The sequence below is a fragment of the Apteryx mantelli genome, chromosome 12 (assembly GCF_036417845.1).
Source record: "Apteryx mantelli isolate bAptMan1 chromosome 12, bAptMan1.hap1, whole genome shotgun sequence".
Lineage (NCBI taxonomy): Eukaryota > Metazoa > Chordata > Aves > Apterygiformes > Apterygidae > Apteryx > Apteryx mantelli.
The window spans coordinates 26,434,764-26,458,861 of record NC_089989.1 but is presented as its reverse complement, the minus strand read 5'-3'; the positions used below and the strand labels follow the sequence as shown (position 1 = coordinate 26,458,861).

The window sequence follows — 24,098 nt, the reverse complement described above, 5'->3', positions numbered from 1 at the left end:
CTCATGAAAATGAAGCCTAGGTAAGTATGATGGCTGTTTCTAGTCTTTTCCCAGTTACCACCTCACTTTCAACTGCAAGCTGCATCTCTGCTGAGCCCACTGAGGGCTTCAGTCTGGGAACTGAACAACCGTAACATGATTACTAGTGAAAAGATACTTTCCTTCCACCAAAGATCCCCTCAGCTTGTTCTTCAATATGTTCAAAGTCTAGGGCTCCTGAGAAAATAGGAACAGACAAATAAGTTATGTCAGAGTTGCACCAAAGATGTTTTTGCAGCCTAAAAATATTTTAAACAGTAAGTGGGGAGGCAAGTGTAAGCAAGAGGGTCATAATGAGCTGAAAGAAACAGAGAGATTACTGAAGCAATCTGGAAAGCTAATATAAAACAATAAATTAACCTGGTCTCAGCTCACAAATTAAATTGCATAGTCACTTCAGCAACATCCACATTTAATCCTCTATTGTCTATTTTTAAATTATACCACTAGCATTTAAAGATGCTAATAGGAATTAGTGTCATTCTGAGAGGGTCACCCACAAACACACTGAACTTCAGCTATTAAAAGTTCTAAGCAATAAATTGAACAATGACACCAATACCGCTATGGCTCAACAGAAAAATGTCTTTACATTTCTCAGTATAAGGTACACATTATCACATTGACTATAATTAATATTCTGGAATAAAAAAAAAAAGAAAAGAGTAAAACAGCGTTTGGCTTTTTTCCCCTCAGGAAGTTTATCAGCTACATATTGTACAACAAATGTGCATTTCTTCCCTCTATGCTGCCCCAACACTCTTTCTGACTAGCTGAAATTGCAACAGTCTGATCTGAACACTGCTGGGTGTGTTAATTCGTAAGACAGTTGAATTACAAGACCTACTATTGAGAACAAAAGGCAAAGTAAGGAGAAAAGCTTGAATGAAAAAACTGATGGTAAGTTCAAAATAGAGAAAGACTGTTGATGTTACCAGGTCAGCTTCTGTTTGCAAATTTTGAAACAGCCAGATCAAAGTGAATCATTTCATTTTCTAAAGCTACATTCAAAGTACTTGCGCTGCTCCCCCCCAGTTCTCACTGAAGCGAGCAGGAGCTGACACTCTGCAGTCACCCGAGACCCTGGTCTGCGCCCAAAGACTTCAGACTTGGGGCTCTGAATCTTTCACGAGCATTTGCAAAGGGGAACAAAAAGAGGGCACGGGGACTTAACACCTTTGTCCAAAGTGTTTCGCCTCTTTCTTCCAAAGTTCAGCACAGAGACGCTGCTCTAGCTCTACCCAAACAGGCCCATTCCCAAGGCCCTGGCACTCCAAGAGAAGCCGTTGGACAGACAGTCCAAGGAAAAAAAAAAAAAGATAATTTTGAAGTGAGATCAAAAGAAACATGTCTCCTCCCTTGCAGGGCTTAACATCTAAAACACATTCTCCCTTATCTTTCTCCTTTGCATCTAGAGATATGGTCCCCAAATTGGGGGGTGGGGGGGGAATTGTTTGATCTGTAATAAACTGCACTTTTAAAGTCCAGTGATTCCTTCCTGGTACAGATCCTAACTACAAAACACTTTTTCCCATGGAAAGTGATACAGCAATTAACATCACTCTACATACCCAAAATATTATCCTGCTTTCAATCAAAAGCAACACCGGTAATGACAAACTCTTCTTTCCATACTTTACACATCCATACCTTTGTCTAGCAGCACTGAGACATGGTAACAGTTAGATGTCTTGTCTTTAGAAAAGAAAAATTTGGGAGAGCAGATGTATCAGGCTGGGTGGGGTGAGAGAGGATCCGATTACTTTGGGAGTCCTTTTCCGCCACCCAGAAACATTAGTAGAAAAGATTCAATTCGAAGCCCGTGACAGACCACACATGGTAGTGTTTACATCAGATTTTGTTTAAAGAGCACATCTCAGTCTCTGGGTGAAGTCACACTTAATACATGGAAACAGGCAGGAGACAGTACAAATAAGTCCTGGGTTCTGTTTGGAGTACATGGAAGTGATTTCTACTGTTATTCCCTCTGTCAGCAGAGTACTCCACTTCAGCAGGACCATTCACGTGCCAAAGCAAGGTAGGAGCCTGAACCAAGCATCCAACTAGAGCTAAGATTGAAAAGTCTTCCCTAACACGCACAAACTCACTCTTTGCAAAATAACTAACCTGGTACATTAGTTGGCAGTTCCTGATTACTGCTTCCAGTGGGCGATTCAGACATCTGGGCATTGCTTTCATCAAATTCATGCTTAAATATACACAGCAGGCAGGAGATTCTGTAGTCCAATCTCACATTCAAAATAAACTGATGATACAGAAGTAGCAAGAATGGTAAAATAATTTTTCTATTTCTAGCACATGTACAATTTGCACATATGCAGTGCTACTAATAGGCAAGATCTGCCTAGTAAAAATGTGGATTTCACTTGAAGAGGTACACAAAAGTATTTCTTAAATCCCCCAAATTCAGGATTTTTTTCAGTGATTCCACTGACAGTATAACAATATGCACATAGTGCTAAGTACTTATGAATAAAAGATTTTGACAGAGTTTTGATCCTTTATTATTGTCCAAAGCATGCATCCTCACACCACCCCCCTCCAGAAAGGAAAGCATTACTATCTCTATTTTAAATTAACAGGAACCTAATAGACAAGTGTTGTTGTCTTGCTCACACAGACTCCCACGGGCCTGTGGCAGAGAAGCTGAACATGAGCAGTCAAGAGCCAAGCCAGTGCCATAATCACAGCAGCAAAACCTGCTGTTGTTACACAACAGGTAACAGTTCAGGTGCACTGGAGGCTTCATTAGCACTGATGCACCTCAGAAGAGAGGTTCTCCTTTTTGGTGGTATCACGACAACTCTCTTGAAAGAAGTACAGTGAAAGAACACTAAGTTCTTTCTACTTCAGGGGACGATACTTAATGCCAGTATTAATAACTCATGGTAACAGAGGTAATATTGGTACATTAAAATACCTCACTGCACCTTACCAGGCCATATAAGAGAAGTTTTGGATTTAATTAAACTTAGAAATAGTGAAATAGCAGAAGGAAATGAATCAAGCTTCCTCTACGTGCTGCATCTGTTGCAGAGCGGAAGGGCATAACCTCAGACCCAGCGATGCGTGAAGCCTCCCACGGAGGGCACAGGGAAGGCACGCCATGGCTTTCCTGCTGCTTAGCATGCTTTCACCCACAAGGCTTTTGCAGCATTTTGGCTTTAGCTTGGGCTATTTGCCCAAGAGGTTACCAAACAGAATAGAGACTTTTGCATTGAGGGAAGGGAAGACAGAAGAATGATAGAGGTATTTTTCTTATTTTCCATATAATTTTGTGGGATCAACTACATCAAGACAGGGCTGTAGGAAAGGGAAAAAAACTTTTCTCTTCATGTCCAGAAGAGTTAGGAGTGAACCACTATAAAAAGCCAGAGATGGAAGAGATACTGAGGCTGGGGAATATGCATGTATAAAGAACACTTCAAGCTGATGACTGTACAAGCCTTGAGTGTCAAGTATATGCCCTTCCTCAGGGTGCTAGTCAAGACAGCCCTGTAGATTCAATGAAACTACTTAGATGGTAAGGGACATATGAGCTCTCGGCTTCAGCAAACCAAATATTTACAAATTACTGTTAAATATGCAGAAGTCAATTGCAAGCTCATTTCTGTTACATTGTTTCATCCAGGTACCACCCACACAAATTACAACTCCAGTCATGACATAGCATTGTCACATGCTAGAAGAGCGCTGCCTGCCAGAAAGAGCTGCCCTTGTAACACTGCACCAGTTTGAGAGATGCACACAAGGCAGGAGTGAATTAAAAGGCAGTACTGCACTGCCTTAACGCTGAGAATAAAGAGAGCATGCAATGCCGCACTAGTTTGTATTCTTTGAATCCCTGTTACCTGAAGTATTTCGATGATCTTCAGCTTAGTATCCATCACCAGGATGTCTTCTTTCTCTGGTTCACTCTGCTTGACGTTACCCTCAGGAGCAGCAGCGAGAGGGGCCATGGGTAAGAACCCACCACCTCTGAGCACCACCTGGGTCATCAGCTCACCAACTCCGTGGATTGATCTCATCACATTGCTCCCTTCAGAGAGGTAGGTAAATATGTCAAGTTATGATGGTGTAATGGGACTGCGTTAACAGGGCAAGGACCCTTCACGTCCCTTGAAGAGGAATTGTCTCAGCATTAAACAAGGCAGGTAAACACCTAAATCCCTGGAGCAGACAGAAGCCAACGGAGCACTGTAGTATTTTTAGAAACCCCCTGCCCTCTCCCTCTTTCATCCTAGTCACCACTCAGCTTTACAGCTAAGCCTTCCATGGATGGAAGAGAGAAGACTGGGAAACCATACTGATGTTTTGAGATGAACTAGAAACCACCAATGAATTCTCTATTCTGCCAGTCGTTTTTCACCTTACCTTTACTTTCCTCGCCTTTTGCCATCTTGGTAATAGGGAAGATGGTAGTGATGTGCACACAGTCTAATATAGCAAGGAGGATTTTGGTTAGTCTGAGGAGGTCACAGAAGTTGTAGAAACCAAAATATATCAGATTTCTGGCTAAGTTAACAACCTACCAAAATAATAATAAAAAGCCTGATTAATACTCAACGTTTTGTTATCAAAGTCAAGCTGTCTTAAGACAGTGAAAAGAAGAACCTGGCTGTGTCATATTCTTATTATACTACCTCATAATTCATTGACACTGTATAATTCTGCATTTTATCAGAAAGTTTTCTAATTGTCCATAAATATTGTAATGCCTAAGTAAAGGTCTCTACCTGCAGCTGATATTCTGCAGTTACAAAATCGTATCATATTTGTCATGTTACAGAAAAGGCAAGATACATCAAGACCAGAAGGAATGTACAGATGCTCTTTATGTTTTTTTTTTTTTTTAATAAAAAAAAAAGTCTTTGACTAAAGCTTGCTGTTACTAGGTAACTGAGTTTCCCCTCAAGTCCTCCACATGTAGTGCTTCAAAATCCACACAAATAATTTGAACTATAATGCAAATATTTAAGGTAGCTCCATCACCTGAAGCAAATCCTTCAAATGTCTGTGTGGGTTTTGTTGTTGTTGTTTTTAAATCAGATGTCTTTTCTTAAATTAATGGTTATTTAGGGAACACTATTGTGTGCATTCGCTACATTTTATTTGCACAGACTATTTTAAATGGCCCAGCAAGTCACAGGATACTGTATTGTTCTCTTAATCAGCAATACCATAAGCTCTAGAGAATATCTGTACATGCAGATATAATGTTTAGTTTAGTTTTCAAGAATATTTATGCCAGTAAAGCTTGACTTTGTAATCACACAGAGCAGAAAAAGTAAACAAGGCTGCTGCAAATCTAAGACATAAGCTCACATTCATAAATTGTATTTCAAGAACTAACGCTGCAAACTGTCACAAACTTCACTGGGGTTGCTTGCATGAGAAAACTATACTTGAAAGGAAAAGCTTGCTGAAGTTTAGTATTCACTCATTACTTGCCAATCTACCCAGTACTTAAAGTGTCAACATTCCACAAAAAAAGGATAAAAATCAAAATTGGATAACTACCTCAAAAGTGAGCTTATTTTTCTCTTTATCAGAGAAAGGGAACCTCTGACACACCACATCTCTTAAATATTCCTCTACGAATTCCATTGTTTGTGCAAATCTCTCCTTAATTTCATCTTTGGAAGTTCCACTGCTATCATAGCTGAAGAGGGAAAAAATAAAATAAAACAAACAAAAAAACCTTAGCATGCATATACACGGCTATTTTCCCCAATACATTTTTATTTGGCTTGTCAAAATCTAAGAAAAGTTAAAGGCTGTTAAACAATTTATCCAAATGAGGGAGTCAGGAAGCTGACACCATAATTTCCTGGCTTTTGCTGTTTCATCCCATATGCTCATTTCGCACTATTTAAAAACATCTGAGGAAAACAAAAAAAAGAATTTTGTCCCAATAAATAAAAAAGAAACCCCAATTTTTTTTAATGGCAACAGTGAAAAGTTACATACAACATTAACGGGAGCAGATATGGCCAAGAGATGCTGACTGTGGATGCCATTATTGCTAAGAAAACTAATACAAAAAACCTACTAGACTTCAATTTTTTTCAGTACAAATCCTAGGCTGGTTTCTAGAGTGCGCAGAGAGCATTTTAAAAAGAGAATCCCCTTCACACTCAATTAACTACCTTTTTTCCCTTTTGATCACACTGTGTGGCCTGAGCTTAAGCCATTTGTTTTTCTGTTTTGGCATTTAAACCCGAAAATGACCTATTCTATTTTAGAAAAGAAAACTAGGTTAGCAAAGAGGGAAGGAGAGGGAAAAAAACAAGAAGAAACCAAGCCCCATTACTAATACTGAAAAGACTTGAAGTCCCAATATTTAACAAAAAACGTTCAATTCCTTCAAATTAAAAAGTTCTGAACAGGTAAACGCCAGATTATTTGTACTACAAAGAGTCAGTATGAGCCCAAGGTCAGGAAATCAGGTCTACAGTCGAACTGTGGTTTTGTATAGGTTTTTACCACTGTCCCAAAATACTTTCCACAAGAGGTTAAGGAGCTTGACTCTCTATTCAGCACATCACTTGTTTCAGCCTCTTCCCCCTTGTTTTTGCTTTTGATGGTGCTAGCTACTGTATGAACAATTTACCCTGAAGAGCGTCCTCTCTAAATAAGAAAAACAAAAGTGTAGGAAGGAAAAGCAAAATACTCCTCCCCTGCTTTGCTCCCCAGGGCGAGGCCACGTGACCAGAGCCAGAGCAGCACTGTGATCACGGGAGAAAACACCTACCACCCCGTAGTCTGCACCACACATGCGCAGGAAGGTTGTTTGCTACTCAAGAAGGTTCTTTTCAGCAAGCACTACGGGCAAATGAAGCTACAGGGCTTGAGTAACAGAACTAGTGAGACTACTCTTGAGATTCACTTTTTTCTTTTTTTTAAACAGGAACAGCATAAACAATGCATTAGCTTAGAATTAATCTGCTTTTGTTTTAAAAATCAAGAGTGATGTAATTTCCTTCCCCACACCTTTCCAGCAAGTACTTACTCATCAATAGCAATTTCGGAAGGTATCTCAGACCACAGACGAGCATACTTCACCGGCGTTACTTGTTCTTGGGGGTCACGATCAACGTGCATATGAAGCATTAGCCGGCAGAAAGATGCTCTCAGATCATATGGCAAGTTTTCATCAGACATGCAACGGAGAATGAGATCCACGTCCAGCTGACCAGATATTTCATTTATGGCCAGGTACTGTCGGTCAAGGCACATTCTAGCAAAGAGGTTTAGTTGGTATCTTCAGGAAAAAACAACATATAAACAGCTTACACTTTAATTTCCGGGAGCGTCCACTGCGTACAGTATTGAAACACCCTTGTAAGGTTCAGTCTAGTGTTACATACGTTTTCCAGTAACATAGCTATAATAATTATGAAAAGAATTTAAAAAACTATCAAACTCTAGTAAAAGGTAAAATAGTAGAAAAATAGAATAAGGTCATCATATTTTCCTGATAGTTATATAGAATTAAGTAATGCTATTTATGAAAGCTATAGAGGAATTCCAAAGAACAGGAACTCAGCCTAAATATTGTGGAAGACAGAACACTTGTTGATGCTCAAGCTAAAATTGATCACTTAGGCAACAAAGTAGATGGACTACAGAATCATTTAAAATTAAGTACATGATTAAGCATACTACTGAGGTCTGCTCCCTTCAATCAAAGAATATGTGGACAAAAGCTAAACTTTATTCTCAAGCTTTTCAGCCTACAAACAGAGCAAGCAATGGCATTTAAATTATGCACATTCAGTATACTGACAAATTAACCCTAAGTCACAAACCAAACGTCCAACATTCAAAAGTGTTTTGTGCTGAGTAGTGTCAACTATGAGGTTTCTTAAAAAAATTAGGATTTAATTGAAAGCAGGCTCCTTTTCACTCTAAGTGCTCCTCAAGAGAACAAACTGTATCCTAAATCCTTGTTCTGAGCACATCCATTAGTCTATAACGTAGACTAGAATGAATTAAGAACACTAGCAATCTTACTAAAAAAGAATGCAAGAAAATCCATTCTGAAAGCAGATTTTTTTTTTTTTTTAAATATATTATAAAACAGGTCTCCTTTGAGCTCAACCTTCTAATAGGCCCAAATAAAAAAACATATATTACGGTTCACTACATGAACCATTTCAATATAAGAGATAATGCAAAAAATACATCTTAAAAAAAATTTAGTTGTACTTTCTGCACTACCACTGTTAAGTCTGTCAAACTATTTTCAGAAGTTTATAACCCAGACACAGGAATTTGGTCTGGACTGAAACTTGATCTTACACTGTGCCAAGAACTTGGTGTCTTGTCAAGTCATCTGGAAACATTGCTTCACATTAGAAACTGCTAAAAGTATAGCTTAAGCAGTACAAAAGAGCGCCGCATTAATCAAAGCAAACTTCTTGTGGCATTTTCATGAGTTCATATATTGTCCTGCTGAGAACAAGACTACTAAAGATTTTGAGGTTAAAGAGAAATTTAGCAGGCAGGGAGAACAGCAGTAAGTTCTTTAAAATCAAAAGCAAAGACATTTGCAAGCTGAAATCCTTTGCTTCCTGCAAGTGCTTGTTCACCCTAACCACCATTTGAATTTGGGTAACCTAAACAGTTAACACACGGGCTTTCTTCTTGTGATAACACACATCTTATTAGGAAACCAAGCAGAAGTACAGGCATTAAATGCTGCTCAACTCCAATGCACTCTAAGCCTTAACTGTTTTTTAAAATCAGCTTAGACTTGCTCATACTCATAACTGGACTTCTCATCACGAATAACACGGCCCTTTTAGCTCACACTTCAAAAGAGACTTCATCCTCACTCTCTAACGGCTATTTTGCCCATTAAACCAGAATCTTTTTTGACAATCAATTAAAGCCTGTGTAACTGAAGGCTTCCCCCCCACAGTCTTGATGCACTTTCCTAGCCAACTACTGCACATGCTGTTAACCTGTAATAGCTGAGTACGTCCCGATCTTCCTTCTGCCCTTCCTTAGCATCCTGAGCCAACTCTCTGATACTCTTACTGCGGATTTCCTTGTTACTGTCTCTCCAGAATAGCCACACTTCTTCCTCATCTTCTCCAACTTCCAAGGCATTTTCTCCACTTGACACCTCTTCAAATTCAAACCGAGAGAGGACCAACCTGCCAGAATGAAATGAGGTTAGATTACAGACTGCCAAGACCCATGCAGATCTGAGAACACTGCTTTTAAGACACTTGCTAAAATTTACTGGCAATATGAAAGTAACTAGTTCTATTCTGGGGAAGCTAAAGGAACATGGAAGTCAAAGATAAGGCTAACTGACTTTCAAAAACATCTTTACATGAGAACTGGTTCAAAGATCATTCAACAGACTAGCAAAAGATTTGGTGAAAGTAATATCCAAACTTTGATCAGTTCACTAGCCTATAAGTGCCAATTGGATCAGAACTTCCTCCTGTTTGTGTCAAAAATAATTAGAAACCACTCAGTTATTAAAACTAAGGCAGCAATTTGGGCTTTTAGCTCTTCATCAAAAGAAAGGTCACACATCTGAATCAAATCCAAATCAAAAATCAAACACACAAGGTAAGAACAAACAAGTGATGTAGAAACTGAAGAGAATTAAATCTGCAAGAATTCTCTCATCCATCTGGGCTTTAAATACTACCTGATAAAGTCCTGTTTCCTTTTTACTGTACTTCGATACTGATCATCTGTGCCCTATTCCACATGTCATTACAAAAAGACAACTGGGATTTGGTGCCTGCTGTGAGCTCTGGCACTGGCAGGGCAATGCTGAGAGGTGGGGACCAAAGTTCCAACAGCAGAGGGAGAAGCGAGCGCGCAGAGACACATCCGTCTGCTCTGCTGCGAGCTGAGTACGATGCGCATACCTCCAAGAAGTGCTCACTCCAGTCAAGGTAGAGAAGAGCCTGAGGCCCAGGAAAGGATCAGGCCCATGGGACCCTGCACACCTTCCTGCACAGCCTCTTGGGCAGGAGATCCCAGAAGACTTCTCCCATCTATGAGCTTCAGAACCTTTTTAACCACATTCAAGGTGCAACGCTTAAAAACGCACACATGCCTGCAATTTCTTCCAGAAGTCTGTCTACTTCTATCAAACATGAGGTATCTGAAAGATTTCTGTGATCAGAGGACGGAGAATTTATCTGTCAGACATTTTGCTGCCATCAATATCTATTTATTGTGTATTTGTGGAGGCCCCACACATTTTTAACTCCTTTCTCTAAACATGCCAGCATTGTTCTCAGCTTCAAATTGCCTTCCTTTGATTTCACCCTAGCAAAACTGTCTTTAAAGTCATTAACTTACTTAGTTTCAATGAGTATGTCTGCATTTGCTGGATTCAGTACGGCTTTACAAATCAACTCCTGTGTCACTGGAATAGACTTGTTCATGGAAACACACAGATCTGAGAGATAATCCAAAAACCTGTCAAAAAACGGAAGCCAAAAGGATATCAATTCTTCTTGAGATCTCTAGAGTGAAGCGATCTATATTTCAGAGAGAAAGTATTCAGAACTCCAATCAAGGTTGCTGAGTGAGACTGTTGCCCTAGCGGGAAGTTATGGTGAATGCAAAAGTGAACTAATGTGCTCTTTTACTCATAGGCTGGCAAATACAGACTTCTCAGAAGACTAAGAGGAAAAGGGTAATCCTGTACTTAAAAATGCAGATCTCACCTGGGCTCCCTATTTTTCCTCACAAGACTAACGAAAGTGTCAATCTCGGCAGCGGTGATGTGCTTCTCCAAGAGCTTGCGATTGTTATGAAGCAGCGCTGTAATAGTGTCCTCAGCCAAGACATCATAGCCAATTTGTTTCTGCATGAAGCCAAATTGCTTGGCAATGTATTCCTTTGAAACATAAAGGGAAAGAGGAAGGTGGTGTGAGTAAATCTCAGAATTTCGGGGCTGGGGGGAAATCAATAACAGACAATAACAAGACACTTGATAATATCAACTTCCAAAGGAGAGAAGATCAGATTTCTGATTAGATTCTAATTCTTCTTCCTCTGAGAGAAAGCAAACAATGACAGACATCATCTCCCTCATTCCTGAGCTGGACATCACCAAGGCATTTATTTATCCCTATGAGTTTGCTTTTAATAACTGACACCAAATGTATAAAACTTAATTCATAGGTAAACTTTCAATGGAGCTTATAGTGTGTGTGTATATATATATATATATATATATATATATAATCTGTGAAGAAAATCTTAGAATTCACCTAGATTCAACAGTTATCAACTTCAGTTTTCTCAAATGCCCCTCAGAACTAGTTCTAATTACACGGTATATAGTCTCTGATAGAGATGAAAGGTGCTAGATAGAGCAAGACTGAGCAACCCAAAATCTCCTGCTGACTGTAGAAGCACACCACAGCAGCGTAGGGATTAATTAATAGGACGTAGCTTTATTTTTTGGAGCACTGGAACAATGTTAGTGCCTTTGCAAATTGCAGACATATTTCCAACCTGATTCTTCCTGTAATCCTGCTGAGAGTGTCTGAGTACTCTGTAGCAAAGCCGGCATATGTGCCTGAAAGGAGCGTGACGCTGATCTCCAAGTTCCTCCAGTCGCAACATTGGGCCATCACCACTGTCTGTAAATGGTGCTTGCAACAACTTGAAAATCTATGGATTTATCAAAAGCCAAAGATAAAATCCCATGAGACACTGTCTTCATCTCATTAAAATTAATGTAAAAGCCTTTAAATGCCTTTAAATTTCTGTAAGGTATGTCAAAAAACACACTACAGTTACCAAGTTTGTTTCCTTGCCATAGAGTAACCCATACAGACAATGCTGTTGATCACCTTCTTCCAGCCCCATATTCTCTAATGTTTCTTCCAGCAACAGTATGATTAAAGGCCACCACCAAGGGCCTGCTGAAAGCTAGAAACTTGCAAGATCCTTTGGTCTCAGTAATTTGACCAGGCTCTCTATTATTAGGTTCTCTAGTCCGAGTGAGAACCATTCTTGTAGGCAGATGTTAGAGGATTAAAAAAAAAGTCTACCTGCTTTAGAATATTCTGCTCTCTCATCAGTTTTTGCCGTTCTCTATTAGGTTTAGAAAACACCACTTCAAGGACATCTTGTCCAGAATTAGTTCCACCAGTAACAAAGTAGACCAAATCTTCCAACAATTTGGTAACAGATCTACAGAAAAGCCAGAAGTCGTTAATGCAAGACTATAAATTCCATCTGTTAAAAGAACAATGAAAGTGTAAAGTTGCACAGATTTAAAGTGACAGAGGAACATCAACTAGACTAATCCAGATGTTGGATAAAAGCACATAGTCTTGAGCAGAACTTAAAAATAGGAACAAGTGCTCTCTATTGCTATAGCTTTAATATTTAATAGCCAAACTGTGGTAAAATAACCATAACCATTTTAGGACAACTATATGCTCACAAAATTCTATTTGGCAGTTCTTTTAAACTGCCAAAAATCAGATGATAATCTCTCCAAGGTCAAATAAAAACCATTTACTTTGGAAGCATATGGGACCTAGCTTTATGCAGCAGACTGCATATCCTTTTTGTGCAGCCATGTACTTTTCACATACATTGTCAGAGGATTTGCAAGAAGTCATGTGTTCAGTCTTCACAAGATGGATTATAAATTCCCACACACATTTTGCAAAGCCCGTCAAGAAAGGCATGCTACAGATTATTCCTCCAGGGTTCAGAGCAGTAGTTCTCATGCTCTCATTTCACAGAGCAACAGGGAAGGTTTGACAGAATATGGCTGGAGAACCTCCAGTACAGACAAGTCAACTACAAAACTATCAAATATATATATTTATATATTTATTTATTTTTAATCAAGAAGGAAACAAAATCTCTTCTCTGAAGTTAGTGTACCTAGATGTAATTTCACAGAAACCGTTGCTGGGTAAAGGAAACAGCATTATCTGTTCCAAATTCCTGTTTCCTTACCTTCTTTCATTCTGGGTTATTGTTCCCTTTTCCAACTTGCCAGCAATGGAACCTAAAACCTTACTTGCGTCATTTGCAAAATCCAAGTCCCGAACCTCTGCAGGAGAAACTGGTACTATAGCAAAAGCTTCTTTGTCCTCTTTCACTGGAGAGGTACCAATCTAAAATCCAAAGCAATTTTATTATTAAACCAAAAGGCAGAAAACAAAGTAGTGATTCACATACTCAGTGATAATAAAACAGAAGAAAAGCCATGCTCTGAAAGAGCTTCACTTAGAGACTATTAAAGTCAAACTTTGAGAACAGCACTGTTTCATGCAATCTTATAGGTGTTCCTGAACCAAGAGAAAACATCAGATGAGATTGAAAAACAGAGCCATGACCAGTAAGAAAAACCTCACGATGACTGTCTTACAGTGGAAATTGAAAAGCATAACTATTAAAGCACTGCACAAGCCTTTTAGGCATAATATTTTGCATAGCCACTATTCATTACTGTTACTCTGCTTGTTGTTTGACAAGCCTAGAAGAACTGTAAGTCTCAAGGGACTGGCAGTTCTCCTACCAACAACAGTTTTGGGGAAGTACAGGAGATAAAGGATGTACTTGTTAATAAAGTCACAGGACTTACTTTAAGCATCACAGGTTTTTCTTCTTCTTTATCAATAGGGATATTGGTACTATGAACCCAAGTGTTAGTGCAAAGGTGCCTAAGTCTGACATAAGAGTTCCTGAAAGAAAGACAAAAGTTTCAGTATGAGTCAGTTTCCCAGACAGGAAGTCTCAGGCTTGTTAAAACTCCAAGATGTTGGCAGGAACAAGAGAAGAAAGAAAGAAAAAAGATAGATTCTCCTACACATGGTGCATATCATAACAGGAATGAGACTTTCCTTATTTTATAATATATATTTATCTAAAGCCTTCAGTTACCCTTCATAATGAAATCAACTCAGATGTAAAATAGAATTATATCCGTATTATAGCAGCTCGGATGTCACTTTACTTCCAGGGCCTGATTGGCCCGGGGGGGGGGGGGGGGGGGTAAGGCTGATAACTGAGAATGTTCTCTGAAAACTGTCTTCAGACTGACAAAGCCAGAGAGACCCAGGTAATGCACAGTAAATATGTGGCAGCAAGGAATTTGGTGGAGTTTGCTCTGATAAAACTATTTCTGATAAAACACAGTAAATCCAGCAGAGGGATTGCACACGTGCACATGCAGATATAGGCACATATAGGTGAATACCACAAGAAATATTTTAAAACATTATATAGGAACAAGTACTAAAAGGCAAGTTAAAAGACCTTACTGAACATTACTGGAAGTTTGAGAAGTTTCTGCATATTTGCTGAGGTCAAATTCATACTTCAGACTGCTATGTAACAGTTATGAATATTAGATGTGAAAGGTCAAAACCAGGATCATCATAGGAACTGCTATTACTAGCAATACCGAATAATAAAAATATTATTTGCTTGTGTCAGAAGCATACGTACGACCCACATCACCTGCATTCTAACATTTTTGTTCTCTGTACTGAATTGGTAACTTTGATTAAACAAAGTTTTACTTCAAAATGGATCTCTACTCTGAAAACTTGCTCTTAGCAGTAGCAACATTCAATGAAGATCTGCAATATTACAAACAAACTTAAAGTCCCAGAAATTGCACTGAGTTACTGTTAGTTAATGAGATGCCCCATGTCTATGAAAGGATTTATGATGGTGCTTTTTGCCTCACATTTGTGACATATGAACAAGGAAATATGCTGCAGTAAATTAGCTGCTGCACAGTAACACATTAAACTCGTCTTTTTGACAGCATCTCCAAATCCTCACATTTCTGCATGATATTGCCTAGCTGAGCTGTTAGCTTCCTCCTGTAAGCCTGTATTTTTTAATCCATAACTCCCTGCTCTCTATTTTGCATTCCCTAAGCTGAGAAGTTTTAAACTAGCTGTATAAAGAGCCAATGCTGTACCAGCATCAGAGGCCTGCTGAAGTGCAAGAACACGACTGGCATTCAACAGTTTTCTCTAACAAGTTTCAACGAGTCTTTGCTCGTCTTCGGACAGCAGTCCCGATTGAGCTCCTCAGGTATTTCTGGCAACGACACTGTTCTGCAGTTACCAGCTTTGGATAAAACATGGCAGGCCACAGTTGGACAAACATTTTAGGTCAGCATATGAGATGTCTCAGCTGCAGTACAACCACCTTTCTCCACACAACTGTGGCAGTCCAAAGGAGGCAAGAGGCAGCCAGGACTGCTGCGTTTGGTGGCCATGAGAACTTATGCTAAGTTAGTGTATCTGATAATCTAAAGGCTCTCAGAGAGAAATAGAGTTGAACAAGTTTGCCATGCTTTCCTAGTGGGAGCACACAGCAAAGAGCCTGCAGTCAGACTGCATATCGTTGAAGTATGCAACATTTTTAAGTAGCAAGAGGTACATATGAAGTTAGGTAACTGTAAAAACAAAAAATGAAGTGTCAGATACTGTATATTATGTCCTAGCAAACACAACACACATAGGTCACACAATACACATTACAGGAGACCCAAAGCTTTAGTTCTAGTTCTTTCACTGGCAAAAGAAAGTTGCTTCATCTCAGTTTTCCCATCTGTAAACTGGGGGTTTTGTTATTTATAACTCCATAGCAAAGTGCTTCCTAATCTACTAAAGTAATGCTCTAGGCATCTGTAAGTATTATTTTAATTTGAGGTAGGGCCTTAACTCAAAAGGAAAAAAATAGAGTGGGAAACAGCTTTATCCAAACAACAACAACAACACAACCCCCTCCCCCCTCCGCCAAAACCCAGTAACCACCAAGGCAGATAGTCGGTTCTAGCACTATGCTTAGCTATACCTGGGGACAAGGCTGTCTCCTCCTCGCAGCGTTGTAGGGTCCAACTCAAATATGGAGGAGATATCATTTCCTTCAGGCACGGACACCAGGGAGTACACCATCTTCTCCTGAGCACTGTGCAAGCCTCTCCTGGAGGCATCCTGCTCAGGATCCAGCTGTGGAAGAAGTCCCATCACACAGTCAGACCAAGCTCTGCAGACCCATCTGCCTAGTGTTAAACAAACATGTCCCATATTTTGGGGACATAAGTCTGAGCTATTCCAAGTACTGGTAAAGAGAGCTCTGCCTTAGTACACTAGAAAAACCGACAAGTAGCTGCTCTTGCCAAACGTTTCTTTGCCTTCCCTAGTGTTGGTAACTTTTGAGCATTTCTGGATTATAAACACAATAAATGCTAAACAACAGAGGTTGGGTCTTGGACAGTGCCAGAAGAGACTCAAAATCCCCTGGCCACTCACCCCACAGTGCACTGGGAACTCTGACTAGTTTCAAATGACCCACATCTGCTGAAATCCCCATCCTACATACTAGTGGCTTTTGGGATGCATTTAACGCATTGCAGTTATCACCCTAACAAAGTAATTTAGTGAGCTGCAAATATAAATATCAGCAACAGTACTTCCCAGCAAGATTGTTGGTACATAAACTTGGGCAATAAAAATGGGACTCACACCCGTCAATCACAGACAATGGAAGCAAAAGCTAATCAAGAAGTTGCTGCCTCACTGTTTACACTTCAGCTTATGATGCACTCAAACATATGGATATGCTACAAAGGACATGGCAACAGAAAATCTGGATTTCTAAGGTGCCAGTAAATTACCAGCCTCTTTTATCAAAGTGAAGATACTAACATCAACTGAGTGAATAAAACCTTGGATTTTTAGATGAAAGGAAAAGTCAGGAAAAAATAAACTGGGAAAAAGGAACTACAGCTTTCTCCAAAACCTTTCCTAGGGAATACTAGCAGTTAATACCAGTCAGTAAAACAAAGTTGCCAACTCTGACAAAATATAAGAGTCAGCTGTCCATGTATAAACATCTAAATCCTAGATGTAATTTTTGAAGTGATCAAGCAACCAATTTATTAGCTTCCTCATGATCTCAGCACCAGTCAAGGTAGGCACCCAAAAGACCTAGTGAGGAGCCAGCACTTAAATATCTGTCTTTCAAAGTCTCCATGTAAGACATTGCAATACTTAAACATATAGAAAAGCTGCATAGTGTTACTTGTGCCTCAGGATACGCTGCAGTTAGCACATTTGTAGTCAGTGAACTTGGCTGCAAAGTAGTGACATTTAAAGTCTCTGCTTTTGCACGTTGGAACAGAAAGTTAGCTATATGGAACAGAAATACACATTGGGAATGTGCCTTCAAAAGAAGCAGCAACTATACACTCAAAGGAATCCATCTGGAGGCTTCAAACCAGGAGAAATTCACTCACTTGGAATGAATTCTCAGAGTCTCAGCTGCCTCCTTCATCCACACAATAAGGCAGCTGCTCTATATTCACAATTTGCAATACCTTTGGCACTTCAGAAGATAAACTGGCCAATTACAGAAATCGTGGCAAAGCTGAAAACAAGGAACAGTAAGTCAAGAAGTCGGAAGTGAGGCAATTTAGGGAGAACTAAAACCTCAACCACCAAAACAATTACAAATCTGATAGAAGCAGTCCCCTGCAATGGTGAAAGGGTACTAGCTGGGTTATCGTCCATGCCCATTTAAGGCTCATTCCTGTACAGCTCACTAAGGTATAAGGAAAAAACAACAACACACAGAGCTGTGCAAAGATACTTGCAGTCTTGCAGACAGCTCGCACTTGAATCAAGTTACTGTATCAAAGCAAGAATAAGCAGCCCACACCATCTTGTCACTAGTGAATTTTCAGCTATGCAGTAATTTTATGACAGAAGTGAATTATGTGCCTCTGATACTATTCTTTATGGTCTATTTTTGCCACCTAGTGGTAAAGAGACAGAGCAGAAAAAAAATCAGCACAAATGTGAAGCCAGTGCACTATCATTATTATTGCACTTATTATTGGAAGTAGGCATTGACATGATACTGGTAGGACAGGTGTCTATATAAAAGACAAACTTTCACACAGATTAACTATCAAAAAATAAAAATACAACAGTACTGGATTTTTTTTTTCCCCCCGGAACAAGAGCTTTGTGGATTTTTTGTTCACATTACTTCTCATTTTTCCAGTATGTTTACTGGAGTCAAGCTGTCAGAAGATCACTGTATGCTGCAAAATACTACTAAAAAATTCTCTACTCCAAGAAATAACCATGATAACAGTTAAATATTTGGGGACAAAGGTTAGCTTTTAATGGATTGGCTATGACAACAGATCCTTTTAGGAGGAAAATTCCTCCCTGCTGGACTTTCAAGCATCACAGTGTGCTCATCTCCTTTTTAAAAAGGGGATGAGCAGTTCTTTTTCATTTCCAAATGGAGCAAATCTTCTGTAACACAGGCTAACAACCAAGAAATACAGGCTTTTGCATAGACCTAAGATCTAATCCAACTAAAAAATTTAATCCACAATGGAAAGTGCTGTTCCAGTTCTATCTGCTATCAGCCACTGAAGCAATGCTGTTTCCCGCTGACGTCAATGAGAAGCTTCTATTAGCATTAAGCAGCAGCAGCACACTCAATCTTTGATGCAACAACATTTACTGAAAAGGACGCAGACTTGCTTTCACAGGAAAATCGAGAATGGCGTTAAAATCATTCTCGCCCTGCCATTCTTGCTCTTTAGATCTTTTATCATGGCTTTCCTGTGACAAGTTAAAATGAGAGAGGAAATTCATTTATTAAATAAAGGAGGTCAGATGACTGACTGGCACAGCACTACATGAACATCCCATTAGGGACACTTGCCATCTGGTGTCATCTTGAGCAACTCACTTTGCAGACCTATGGAAAGAGAATGCTTCAAGGAAGCAAAGGTTTATGAAATAGGAAGACAGAACGAGAGACAATACAAAGAGCAGGGGTGGGGGGTCCAAATAACATTTAATATTTGTTCAAAGTGCATTGCTCTTCACTAAAACCTATTCCAGTGTTTAATATCCACTCTTCCTAGATAGGCCTTTAAAGCCTTCAGATAATTCTTTCTTTATTTTTTTTTTTAAACTTTCTTCACTAGCAAAAAAGCCTGGAGCATCTATGCACTGGCCAATTAAGTGCTAGGGTCTGTGTCAAGCCCTCCTCAATCAGGGGCAAGATCATACTCTTGCCTATACTTACTGAGGATTGACACTCCTGGTCATCTTCCTCATAGTCAGGGTTTACCTGATGAAACAGAATCACAGGCATGTCAAAACTCTAACAGACCTGGAAGTGGGAAACAACCTCAGCAAGATCTAAACTTATGTTGTAAAAGATGTAATCTTTTCTACTGCTACAGAACTACCAGACATGCAAAACAAGTATACTATGCAAATGTATTCATTTTTAATTGGGCATCTGTCTGTCCAGGAATTAACCAATTAAGTAATCTGCAAACATGCAGAGAGATTTAACTAGCTCAGGATAACTCCTAAAGGAGCAAGGAGGGTAGAGAGTTACAGAGTTTGTTTTTTTGAAATTCCATTTGGAATTTCAAAGTAGCTCTAAAAATCGCTATGACTTGGCAAAAATCTCTTAGAACAAACACTATTCTAACCATGGATCAACCGAGCAATCTCCTCTGCTACATTTTTGCTTTAGCTGATTAGTGAACCCAAGATTTACTGGAAAAGCCCTATAATGGATCACTACTGAAAAGAATTTCTGTGTGCATGTGACAAAATGCTGTTGGTTCACAATCTGCAAGTTAGAAGAGTGTAAAATGGGATGTTCAATCTGGACTTTTTCCACTGAAGCTCTCAAGTCAAGAGCATGGGCCAAGACAGCCGTTCTGCCCTGCTGTGCGCTTTTACATCCAGGGCATCTTTTACTTACAGAGGTTTGTGCATTGTCATGTTGATATGTCTATACTCGGAAGTAAATAAAAGCAGTTTTAATAAACATTTACAAGTGTTAAGCAGTAAAACTCACAAAACTATAGCCTCCCACTTGCTATGGGCCTTTTATATTTTTTATAAGATGTCTTGAAATTTTGAAGATGGGCAGGGGAAAGAAGAAACTCCACTACGGAGAGAGAAACAGACTTGCTTATTTGGCACTTAGACAGCTAAGCATTATCAACAGTTCTTATAAGGCTGATCTGAACCTTAACCGCATTTCCATTTTACAGTCAGCTCTACAATTCTGTTCAGAAATCATTGATTTGAGAGAAACTAACAGTAGTTGAATTCATTTCCCCCAAAAGGCTCTCAGCCATTTACAATTTATTCATCTATTAATAAATTCATCTTGATTTCTACTGCCCACATGACAGGATGCTATTTACGGTCTATTCTTTGCAAGAGAAGAGTTACTGCCTCTAGAATTCATATAAAAAGTGCAATGAGCTCAACACTATCCCCGTATTGCAGTATTCTTTTAAGTCCCTCTTTCTTTGTTTCCTATATCTAGCCATCTACTTTTGCATTAATACTAAGGGCCCAAACACCCCTCTCCTTCCCTCATCTGTTTCTATTTTTAAGTTGGGAAACGAGAGATTTCCAGAAAATATAAAAGGAAGAAAATACTGCGGAAGGAAAGGCAGAGTTCCTAAGGAAACCTCCAACACCCACCTCTGCTGCTAAGTAGTGTCCAGTAGCAAGATGTTTGAACCTAAAAAGGCTATTCCAGTATCCTGCGCCACCACGACAAGGATCATGCTGCACCACCTGTAAGGACAGAGAAGCCAGATTTTTCACTACACAGTGACCTGCCTTTTCAAAGGCTGTTGTATTTCACCTACATTTAGGAGGAAACAGAACAAGAACCACCTTCAAAAAAAGAAAAAAAAAGAAAAAACCCACCACACACACAGAAACCTTTCATGTGTGAATATCATATAGTATAGCAAATACTATGAGCAGACTGCCATTAATTTACCTCCAGAATTTAAGAACTTTGATTTTTTGTAGGCAGAGAAGTAATTAAAGAAGATGCTTTAGATGTATATGTGTCGCTAGGTCTTGAAGAAAGAAGAGAAGGGGGGGGAAGGACCCTTCCTAAAGAGATGCATCAGATCCTTTAACTTTTTGGCATAGTTAGTTTTTGACCTTCAGGAAGTGGGGGAGGGAAGACACCTGGAAATGTTTCAAAGGTAACAATATTGTACAAAATAATTTGAAGACTGTCATGTCTACTCTCAAATTTCTCCTGTGGCAAGCAGAACCTCCAACACCAGATGATCAGTTACTGCATATCAGCCACTGTTTGGGTACACCTACTTTCTTCGGGAAAATCCAGCATAGCTGACCCCTGCCTTTCAGGGAAGGACTAGCTCATCTCCAACTGCCTATCCAGCACTTATCACAGAGTTACTGCATGCACATGGGCAGTTACCAGAGGAGCCACTGATGCGTTGTAATGCATTAATGTTTCAAAGCCTCTAAATTACAGGTAGGCTCCCAATTAAAATAGGCAAAAATCTGTACACCAAACCAGATACTTCTGGAAAGACAATATGAGAAATATCCACCATTACAATAACTATTATGGTTCTCACAGGCAGGTGACATGGCAAACATTTAAATTTATAACTATATACAACAGTTCTGTTCTAGCCTAATACCACCAATGTGGGGAGGGTATTTTAAGAAGCCTATGATGGCCAAGATGTTAGTCATTCTGTTTAAAAGCCAAGTAAAGAAAATATAGTCCAGGCAAACAATGCACAGAGACTAGCAAAGAGGTGTAATCTGTCAGATGAGGTATGCATACTCACAATATTCAACATCAAAAATAGTGTGTTCAGTACACATAGCAGTTAGCTGAAATTATTAGCTGGTTTGGAATTTTAGTGACTGGTGAGAAAATGACTTCATAGGTGCTTCTCTGTCCCCTTTTCTTAGTTGTCAAGAACCTGTATTTGAGAGCGATCTGCTGTGGCATTAGAAATCAGAACTAAATTTTCATTTTACAAAAAAGAAAGCACAGTAAGTAAAGGAATTCTAAGACTAAACCTCAAATGCCAGCAGGCCTTGTATTTAAAAAAGAAATCCAAGCATACAGTTTTTAAACAGAAACAGTAATTGTTACTACACAGCCACCCCCAGCCTTGGTTACCATTCTTACCTCTACTTCCCACAGTGCTTTTGAACTCGTCGCAGAAGTGGCTGACTGCCTCCCTGTAGTTCTCAGGAAGACGTGCTGCTTCTTCCTGTGCTCATCACAGGTCAGAAACTTCTCCTGCTCCGCATGAAACAACCTCACCACGTCCCCCTGCCAAAGCCCAGACAGCATGATCAATATAGACATTATGCATCCCTGAACAAGTCATGAGCAAGCCGAGCTTTGACTCTTACCCCTTTAAGAATATCATCTTTATTATCACTCCATTTCATGAAAAGGACTATTTTCCAGCTTGTATTGCAATTCACAGAGTTGACCTAAAAGGAGAACTAAAACTATTAGCCACACTGAAAATGTGCACATTGCCTGCATAAGATACTGCCACAAGCCACCACCTTACTTTTTACGTAATTTTCAACCGAATACTGCAGTCCCTGTTGCATCGCTCTAGAAAAAGTCATTCCTGCACTCGGTCCCAAAAAAGTAACTACAGAGCTGACTTCTTAGAAAGTAACTTGCTACACATCATTGTACGATGACTATCGGATTTGAAGAAAAGTATTATTTTTAGCCGATCAACAAAAGAGATCAAACTTAAATCTTTGTCTAGGGCCCAAGAGATAGGAGAAAAGTCTGGTAGCTTTATTAAGGTGCTGAGTAACCAGATAACCGTTTCAAAACAATGCCACAGGTACCCATCAACATAGTAACTGAGAACTTCATTTTCATAACACACAAGTCCTAGCAGCTTAGCTGAAACATACAGAGGTTTATACAGTTGTTGCAAACTGCTGCCCTACCAGTTCAATCATTCTGTCCTTACCTCGTTGCATCCTGGATTATCGACCAGCTGATGACTACTGGCATGAAGAGGCTGGCCAGCGTTGACAGGATTCAGGACTACTTTGTCTCCAATGACAACCTGTAGATAAGCACACCATCAGACACAAACTTGCAACCAGAGAAACCTTTATTTAATGGGAGTGAAAGGGGAAATCATCTTCTTGCAGGTTGGAGAGATACCAGTCTGAGTATGAAAACTGGAATTCTGACTGCTCCAGAATTCAGTTTACTGTATTCAGTCATTCCGGCAGAAAAAAAGAGGCTCAAAAGAGAGGTTCAAAAGAGAATCAGAGGCTTAGAGAAGGAACATAGCTTGCAATTCTGATAACTCATCTGTTACTTTCCTTGCAGCTGTTTCATTGGTTAATATTTAACAAATAATTCCTATAGCAAAAGGTCAGCCCAAAATCTTCCTCCTTCAAGACACACACTCATTTGTAAAATCAGATTCTTGACCAGACTGGCATATGACTCAAGATAAATGCACTTTATTATGGACAGTAAAGGTCCTGTGTTTCCCTTCTTCCAGGGCAAAGTCTTTCTTAAACAAAAATAAAAAAAAAAAAAGGAGGAAAAAAAAGGCTTTCTCTGTATTGACAGGAACTGCTCTTTTTGATAAAGTGTTTGCAAATCAGTGGGATTTGAAAGGACTTAATGACCACTAAGGTTGCATTAACTTATGTTTTGGCTTTACCTACCTTGTGTGCAGAAAAGGAATAGCTGCACCAAAATATATGGTGCTAGTCTACTATATAAATTATTCCTTTTTGATAAAGTCCTCTGTGTTTAGGTGCCAAATATATGCCTAGGCTATACCACAGAGCATACTGAATCTTGTGACCTCTCCTGATTTTAGGCAGATAGTCTACCCAGGTGCCTCAGATTTGTACAGAACAGATGAACAGATTAAAATGGTAATGCATTCCGTTCAGAACCAATCACTTTCCAGAGTTCCCACAAATAACAGGACCATTTAACCTCATTATTACCTCATTCCTCAAATACAAAACTAGGATGGATTTTGATTCAAAATTTACAACACTGAAAACCAAGATGCTATTTGTTCTAAATTCACCGAAGCAACTCAACATTTCCTACCATTTTGAAGTGGACAGGAATTCTGAAAGGCTACTGTAGTTAGGTCTCTTATTCCTTCCAATGTTAAATCATTC

General features: G+C 39.4%; 1 protein-coding gene across 1 annotated transcript in view; it reads right to left on the bottom strand.

Annotated features, from left to right (window-relative positions):
* The window catches only part of ITPR1 (inositol 1,4,5-trisphosphate receptor type 1), a 186,447-nt gene that overhangs the window by 104,172 nt on the left and 58,177 nt on the right, over nucleotides 1-24,098 (bottom strand). The window contains exons 7-25 of the mRNA XM_067303517.1: nucleotides 22,907-23,005; nucleotides 22,317-22,400; nucleotides 22,087-22,233; nucleotides 20,592-20,687; nucleotides 19,159-19,203; nucleotides 15,898-16,052; nucleotides 13,664-13,763; nucleotides 13,033-13,193; nucleotides 12,108-12,249; nucleotides 11,566-11,724; nucleotides 10,770-10,942; nucleotides 10,399-10,518; nucleotides 9,030-9,224; nucleotides 7,073-7,324; nucleotides 5,581-5,722; nucleotides 4,435-4,588; nucleotides 3,912-4,099; nucleotides 2,167-2,305; nucleotides 158-216 (exon numbers count right to left, since the gene is read on the bottom strand). Of these exons, the coding sequence (XP_067159618.1) occupies nucleotides 158-216; nucleotides 2,167-2,305; nucleotides 3,912-4,099; nucleotides 4,435-4,588; nucleotides 5,581-5,722; nucleotides 7,073-7,324; nucleotides 9,030-9,224; nucleotides 10,399-10,518; nucleotides 10,770-10,942; nucleotides 11,566-11,724; nucleotides 12,108-12,249; nucleotides 13,033-13,193; nucleotides 13,664-13,763; nucleotides 15,898-16,052; nucleotides 19,159-19,203; nucleotides 20,592-20,687; nucleotides 22,087-22,233; nucleotides 22,317-22,400; nucleotides 22,907-23,005 (2,610 nt within the window). The remainder of the gene's footprint in view (nucleotides 1-157; nucleotides 217-2,166; nucleotides 2,306-3,911; nucleotides 4,100-4,434; nucleotides 4,589-5,580; nucleotides 5,723-7,072; nucleotides 7,325-9,029; nucleotides 9,225-10,398; nucleotides 10,519-10,769; nucleotides 10,943-11,565; nucleotides 11,725-12,107; nucleotides 12,250-13,032; nucleotides 13,194-13,663; nucleotides 13,764-15,897; nucleotides 16,053-19,158; nucleotides 19,204-20,591; nucleotides 20,688-22,086; nucleotides 22,234-22,316; nucleotides 22,401-22,906; nucleotides 23,006-24,098) is intronic.